Source organism: Fukomys damarensis, unplaced genomic scaffold (assembly GCF_012274545.1).
Source record: "Fukomys damarensis isolate Sample0158 unplaced genomic scaffold, DMR_v1.0_HiC HiC_scaffold_13, whole genome shotgun sequence".
NCBI classification, from domain to species: Eukaryota; Metazoa; Chordata; class Mammalia; order Rodentia; family Bathyergidae; genus Fukomys; species Fukomys damarensis.
This window is the reverse complement of record NW_022900925.1, coordinates 34,243,192-34,250,991: the sequence shown is the minus strand read 5'-3', so window position 1 is coordinate 34,250,991 and position 7,800 is coordinate 34,243,192. Positions and strand designations below refer to the sequence as shown.

The window sequence follows — 7,800 nt, the reverse complement described above, 5'->3', positions numbered from 1 at the left end:
AAAAAAAAAAAAAAAAAAGAACCAACTCTCTCGTTCTCTTTAGGATCTCCTCCTTCCTCCTCCTTCCCTTCTTCCTTTGAGACAGGGTCTCGCTAGGTAGCCCAGGCTGGCCTCAAACCGTCAGTGATCCTCCTGCTTCGGCCTCCCGAGTGCTGGGATGACAGGTGTGTGCCAGCTCACCTGGCTTTAGGAACTTAAGGAGACAAGGCCATTGTCACAAGAACTGACTGACGACAGTACTGTCTCAGTCCCTGTCCTTGGGTGGGTCATGATGCACCCGGCTTCTCAGAGCTTCTTGTCAGGAAGCTGCTGGTATTATGCCCATTTCTAAATAAGGAAACTGAGGCTAGGGTTAGAGTAGCCATGTGTCCAAGCCACACTGCTGGAAAATAACCCAGCATGTAGGCAGACTCAGGTCCAACTTCTTACCGGGACTGTCAGCATGATTTGAGATACCTTACCCCTCCTGGGAGCAACATTGTTAACCTGGAGTTTGTTCCATTCATCAAACATCACAAACCAGCCAGGCGGGGTGACCCACGCCTGTCATCCCAGCACCCAAGAGGCTGAGGCAGGAGGATCACTGACAGTTTGAGGCCAGCCTGGGCTACATAGTGAGACCCTGTCTGAAATAATAAACTCCTTTTACTCTTCAACTCTGTCTGAGTCTTTCCTATCCTTCTATGCCCAGGGCAAAGCCCACCTCTATCAGGAAGCCATCCTGGATTTTTTTTTTTTTTTTTGAGACAGGGTCTCACTATGTAGTTGAGACTGACCTGGAACTCACTATGTAGCCCAGGCTGGTCTTGAACTCACAGCGATCCTCCTGCCTCAGCCTCCCCAGTGCTGGGATGACAGGCGTGTGCCACGGCCTGGATTTTGTAAGCTTCTCATTGCTTGCTGGAGGCAAGCTCTTCAGTGAACTTGACTTTGCATCTTGTGGCAGCACGCAGGCAATCTCCACACTGCCACGGACTCCCCTGGGTGGGCCTTGCTCTTCCTGCTGGTCAGCAAGTGTGCTGAATCCCTTGGTCATCTTCGGTGCATCTCCCAGCCTGGCGCAGTGCACAGCATGAACACCTGTCCCAAGTGCAGGGCGGGTCTCACCCTCGCCATAGGGGACTCAAGTCCACCCCTGGAAGCAGACAGCAGCAGCGCTGAGACCCTTCCAGAGCAGCAGTGTTCCCAACTGGGGGGTGAAGGGGTGGGAGGGACCCTCCCAGGAAGGCAGCTTTGAAAAGGACCACATGTGGTAAGAGGAAGGAGTGCTGGCGCTTTTATCAAAACCATCAGTGACATCTTGCCTTTAGGGCCTTTATTTCCTCTAGCAGCCCTGGCCTGGTGCCCCAACATAATCAGCACCAGGGGTAGGGGTGGGGCTGCAGGGAGGAGGAGGGGCAGAAGGCCCCTGTCCTTTGCCCCAAGTGGCCCCACACCCACACACCCTGACAGCCGGGGTGGGAGACCCCACTGAGGGGATATGGATTCGCATAACTGCTGTGCCGACCTGACCTCAGGACCCTGTGCAGCAAAAGTGGCACTGCCCACCTCAGTCTTCCCACCCACGTGCTCACCAGAGACAAGGGCTCCGCAATCCATCTACCCAGGCTCAGCCTGCCCCTCAGTAGGACTTTGCAAAATGAACTTATTTCTTTTTGCTGTTGTTGGTACAGGGGTCCTTGGGATTGCGAGGCAGGCAGTGGAACCACTGAGCTAAATCTCCAGCCCTTGTTGATGTTTTGAAACAAAGACTCATGGTGCAGCTCGGGCTGGCCTCAAACTCTCAGTGATCCTCCTGCCCCAGCCTCCTGAGTGCTAGGATTACAGGCGTTTGCCACCATGCCCAGCTACTTATTTCATTTTAACCATCTGCTGCTGGGGTGAACTCAGGGTCTTTGCACTGACCTACATTTTTTTTAATGGGCATGGTAGTGCAAACATAATTCTAGGGCTCAGGAGGCTGAGGCAGGAGGATCTCAAGTTCAAGGCCAGCCTAGACTATGTAGTGAGTCCAAGGACAATTTACACTACATAGTGAGATCTTTAAAAACATTTTTAAAATTTGAGACAGAGACTCCCTAGTCACTAAGTTGTCCAAGCTGGGCTCAGGCTTGCAATCGTTCTACCTCTACCTCCCAGACTACTGGGATTACACTAGCTTACCTGCCTGATTTAGGGGACAGGTACTCTGGCTTGGACAGGCGTGGTCACTGCCCGCGGTATCACAGGCGGTAAGTAGCAGAGCCAGGGTCTGGACCAGAGCAGTCTGATGGCCAAGATTCATTCCACTAGAGCGGAGGCCCTGGGCGTGGCACCCTGGTCCCTGCACCAGGCCACGGTGGCAGGATCAGTTCAATGGTGTCTGCTAGGTTTTGGGGAACCAGTCAGTTTGGGCCTGGGCGAGGCCGACCAGCCCTCTCCTACAGGATGTGGGTCTCCAGAAACAGAATCCCATCCCGGGGAGGCAGCCCAAGAGTCGGGAGACCCCCCCCCCACGTCAGAGGAAGGCTCTAGAACAGCAAGAGAGGCTGACTCAGACTTCAGCCTGCAGAGCCCCTGGGGGATCTCATCAGAGTGCAGATTGTGACTCATTGAGCTGGGGCTGGGCGGGGGCCACAGACTTGCATTTCTAACAAGATGACGACCACCCCACAGGATGCCCGGGCTGCTGGACTCCAGTCAAGGATCTGCAACAGGGGTTTGCCGTCCAGGCTGCACAGTTACATCCCCTGGAGAGGTTTTTTAAAGAAAAGAAGAAAAAAAAATGCCAGGACCTCAGCCCGGACCATAAATCAGAATCTTTAGCCTGGCATCTGTAGCTTGCAAAGTTCCCGTGACAACAAGGCTGAGCAGCGAGGAGGTGACAGGAAACTCCAGATGCGGCCATTCAGGCAGGGGCAGAGGCTCCGAGCCCCCTCCCCAGCGGATGAGCTGGAAATAGCGGGCGATTCACACAGAGACCTGGCCCCTGCCCTGTGAAGGGCACTTCTGGTAACCCCAGAGGGGCATCTGAGGGGTACCCGTATCAGGAAGGGGACAGGGCAGGAAGGGCAGCCCCCTTGCTACCCTGTCCCCATCAGCCCCTTGGAAGTGGCTTTGTCCAGTGTCTGAGGCACTGGGCTAAATATAGCCCCGGCTGGGGGCTGAATTCAGGCTATTGAAGCCTCCTGCTTGCCCCTGCCCCTGCCCCGGAATGCAGGGAGGCTGGGGGCGAGGGGGCAAATTGCCTGGCCAGCTGGAAGGGGAAATCCAAGATACTTCATCTTTAAAAACTGGGTGCACAATTCACACTCTGAAGCCCTAACCCCCAGCCGGCAAGGTTAGATAAAGTCATAAGGCTGAGCCTCCCACCCCATAAAATTAGTGACCTTGTAAGCAGAGGAAAAGATACCAGGGAGTGCTCTGCAGGCCTCCGCCTTCTGTGTCACCTCAGCATGTGTGATGAGGACAGGCCGGGTGACAGCATAGCCAGAGGGTGGCCACCCACACACCAAGAGGGAAGCCTTCAGCAGAAACTGAACTTGCCGGTACCTGGGTCTGGGACTTGCAGCCTGAGGACCTGGAGAAAATAGATTTGTTTTTTTGGTTTTTTTGAGACAGGGTCTCACTATGTAGTTGAGACTGACCTGGAACTCACTATGTAGCCCAGGCCGGTCTCGAACTCACAACGATCCTCCTGCCTCAGCCTCCTGAGTGCTGGGATGACAGGCGTGCGCCACCACGCCTGGCTGATTTATGATGTTTACACCACCCCACATGAGGTGTCTGATAATGGCGGTGCTAGTCAAACACCTCAGAAGTACTTTGTCTCCCCTAAGAGGCTTTCGCCTATCTCTCCCCAGCCCACTGTCCTCCCAGAGGCTATTTCCAAAGGGAGCCCTTCTGCGATGCTTAGTTACACGCCTCACCTTGATTGGCTACGGCTGCCTGGATATTTGGGGTGAGATTCGCATCCGCATCTGTAGATGAGTAGGGCGACAGCCTGCTCCCATTCCTTGGACGGGAACTTACACCATCCAGGTCCTGGTTCCTGAGCCACCGGAGCGGGCCGGGAGCCACACCACAGGCTTTCTTGGGTCTGCAGCTTGCAACAGATGGTGGGATTTCTCCGCGACCATGTGAGCCAACTCCTTGGGACGGATCTCCTTACTCGGAACCGTGGTTCATGCAGCTTCACTTCCAGAGACCTTGTGCAGCCCCAGGCTCAGCCCCAGTGCACTCTAGAACTTCTTGTAACCTAGCCACCATCTCTGCAGCTGTAACTGGCCTCGGGCAAAAGGAACCTTGGTTCATCCTCAGCAGTGCTTTTCTGTGCGTCTGCATAAGAGACCCAAGGGGAGCAGAGGGGCCCACAGCACAGACTGTCAGACTCGCCCTGGTCTCTTGCACACACACACACACACACATATGCACACTAGCGCACGCACACAGAGCACACCTGGCACAGAGCACCCCTGGTGCACAGCTCGCACCAAGCCCCACCCAGAGAAATGCGGGCCTGTGGCTCATCCCGCCCGGCCTGTTTAAGCGGTGAGTGCGCTCGCTCGCTGGAGAGGCCAGAGGCACATTAAGGATTAACTTCCTGGCTGCTGCCGGCCTGGCTCAGCTCTTTGGTTAGAGCCTTCTGTGGGCAGTTTCCACCCAGAGACACAGCCCTGCAAAACCGCAGGCCCCTGCCAGGCCTGGGGCCCCACCCACCCAGACCCCTGGGTGCCCAGGCAGGAGTCCTTCCTGCCTCTCCTGCCAAGGCCCCTGTTTGCGGAAATCTGGGAGCCAGAGGGGAGGCGTGTCAGGTTGGGGGAGGTGTGTGAGCCCATGGTTAACAGGGCCAAGGCCCTGACTGGATGGGTTAGCTCTGGGGGCAGGCGGCACTCTTGGGTGGGTCCGTCCCGTACACACATGTGGAGGCCCGGGGCTTCTGACCCCCACTGTGAGGAAGAGGGGCTGTCAGCTCAGACTCGGGCTGGGACTGGTGCAGCAGGGGCTAGAAGATGCCCAGGATTTGGGGAGGGGAGGGTGTCGAGGTCGAGGCTGCATCCGTGCCATGGGCCAGAGTCCTGGGAACTCAGCCAGCAGCTCCCCCTCTTCAGCCCCCACTGATGGAGGACCTCCCGGGCCGCTGTGGGCCCCAGATTCGCCTACTCGGCTGCAGCCTGTCTCCAGGACCCCTCTGACCCGGCCGGGGTGCTGCCGCCATCACTCCCCGGTCTGCTACAGCAATGTCTGCCTCACAGGCCTCAGCAAGCAGGAATGCAGCCCCGATGGGGAGGGTGGGTTCATCCGTGTGCAGAGGGGAGGGGGGCCATTAGGGAGCTGAGCTGCTGCGGGACTGGGAGGATGCTAATCGATGGGCTCATGTTATATTTATCAGCCACAGTACTTAGGCGCTGCCCTGAGCAGGACTAATGGCCTCCCCATTGGAGACGCCATTACAGGAAGTGTGGGGGAGGGGCCGAGAGGAGATGGGACCTGGCAGGGCCTCCTCCTCCCCCACCCCCACGCCCCTACCGCCTGGATGCTGCCCTGCAGGCTGCTGGGATCGGACGTGGTCACCATGGAGTATGTGGTCTACCCTTCTCCTCTTCCCCACTGTCTGCCTTGGGGGAGCACCCAGAATCCCCAGCCAGAAAGCCACCTCTGTCGCCCGCCTTCGGGCTACCCTTCCGTGCAGTCTTTTCCTCTACCCTTTCTGGGTTTCTAGTCCGAAGCCACACCCTCTGCACCCGCCCACTTTTCGAATGACAGCCGGGTGGACCAGCCAAGGGTTAGTGGTTACCACGGTGATCTTTCAGCGTGGTGGGCGGAGGGGGGTCTACATACTTCTTCTAACTGCATTAATTGCTCATTTATTTAGGGCAATTAGTCCCTGGGCGACCCTCCCTTCTTTGACCCTTCAAGGGCTATTCTCAATTCACACAACATTGCCCCAAGACGAGGCGGGGCCTGGTCCAGAACGAATGGGAGGGGGCAGGAGGCCAGGGAAAGGGACAGAAGCGTCCGAAGTCCTGGGTCCTGTCACTGCCTCTGGATGGCTGCACCCCCTCTGCTCCGCTGTCCTCCCTGGCCGGCTGTCCTGGTTAGCTCCTCCCTGCAACAGCCCTGCAACAGCCGCAGCTCCCAGGGGCTCTTTCCTGTCCTGCCAGGTGCCACTGTGTCCCGCCAGGTGATCCCATGGGCCCTCATCCTGCTGCACTCTAGACACCTGCTGTCCTAGAACACTCCCGCAGGCTCCCAGGACTTGGTGCTGGCTACCGGGGCCCATTGCCCAAACCCGGAAGTTGGCGCAGGGGAGGTAGATGATGGCTACATCCGGGTGCCCTGGAGGCCCAGGCTGTCAGCGACACCTCCTTGTAGCTTGCATTTAGATGACGCTGGTTCTAGTCGGCCCCTCCTCGCCCACCGGAGGAGCCTTCTGAAGGCCCTCCTGTCCCAGCCGCACCACAGGGCTCTGCTCCGGCCTCTGGCTTGGCCGTGCCGCCGCGGGGCCACAGACAGCTTGTCATCCTTACAGCCCCCTCTTGGTTTCGCTGTGGGGTGCAGAGTCTCCCAAAGGCCCCTTGGTTCAAAGTTGAGGCAACACCTGCGTCCCACGGGATCAGACCTCTTGTTTCTTCCTCATATTTTATAGGCCAAGCCACACCCGGGCCTGGAGCTCCTGTGAGGAGCGCTCACCCACGGGGCCCCTCCGCACCTGTCTCTGCCTTCCTCACCTGCATGCCAGCCTCCTCCCTGTAACCCTGGGGAGACCCCGCTGCAGGGGAGGGCACAGGAGTGGGAAAGCAGCCTGGACTCAGCCTTGGTGTCTCCTTGGCTTGAGGACAAAGGGTCGTATTAGGGGTGACCTCACCCTTTGGGCATCCTCTGCTGGACAAAAGGCCGATTGTTGTCCAGTCTGGAAGCAGGCGGCCAAGGATGACACTCCAGTCCTTGGACCACTTTGGAGACCCTGCCTTCCTGCCGGAGGCCGCCCCAGCACGGGCGGCAGGGTGTCAGGAGGCCTGGTGAAGAAGGAAGGGCTCCAGGTACCTGTTCAGAGCCCCTCTGGGCCCACCTCAATCCTGGGACGTGAACCCCACTGCTCCCAAGCTGGAGGCAGACACTTGGCTTCCTGCTTTGCTTTTTTTTCCAGCTTTGCCTCTGATTTTTTTTTTTTCTTTTTGGCAAGGGAGGGTGTGCTTTTCTTTTATTCCCTGGGAGAACAGTGGATTCCAATTTTCTTTTTCTTTTTACAATAGGTTGGAAGGAGTTTCCAGAACTCTGATCAGTGAAGTAGAGGAAGCTCCTTCGATTGAGAGGAGGGGACAGAGACTTCCTCCAGCCCCTTGCCCCCCAACCCCATTCATACGAGGCCCTTTGCCTAGACTTTCTCCCGGGGTAGGCACAGCTGCAACCTCTCTGGTCTTTATTACGCCCTTGCCCGCAGGTGCCCACACCGCTATCTCCACCGAAGACTCCCAAGTCTCCCTGCCCTCCCTGACATGCCTGTGCCACCCTCTCCCGGCTTAGGTTCAGAGCTCCTGCAGCTCCGGGGAAGGACCTCCTCATACGTTGTTCCCATCCTTCCCCCTAGAAGCTCCCGGAGGATGGGGACCCTGTCCCCTGTCCCCTTCACCTGAAGCCCCGCTGTCTGGCTCAAGCAGGGCCTGGCAGGAGCAGGAGGGAGAAAACGAGGGTGGGCTGAGGCTGGCCTGGGTGTGCAAGTTCTCTGGATCATCACACTGGCCCCCAACACACACACACACACACACACACACACACACACACACACACGGCCTGACACGGGCTGAGGCCCTCCTGTGG

At 57.6% G+C, this 7,800-nt stretch overlaps 1 protein-coding gene across 1 annotated transcript in view; it reads left to right on the top strand.

Annotated features, from left to right (window-relative positions):
- Positions 1-5,044: 5,044 nt before the first annotated feature.
- LOC117285897 overlaps positions 5,045-7,800 on the top strand; it is a 17,951-nt gene continuing 15,195 nt past the window's right edge. The window contains exon 1 of the mRNA XM_033763110.1: positions 5,045-5,270. Within this exon, the coding sequence (XP_033619001.1) occupies positions 5,045-5,270 (226 nt within the window). The remainder of the gene's footprint in view (positions 5,271-7,800) is intronic.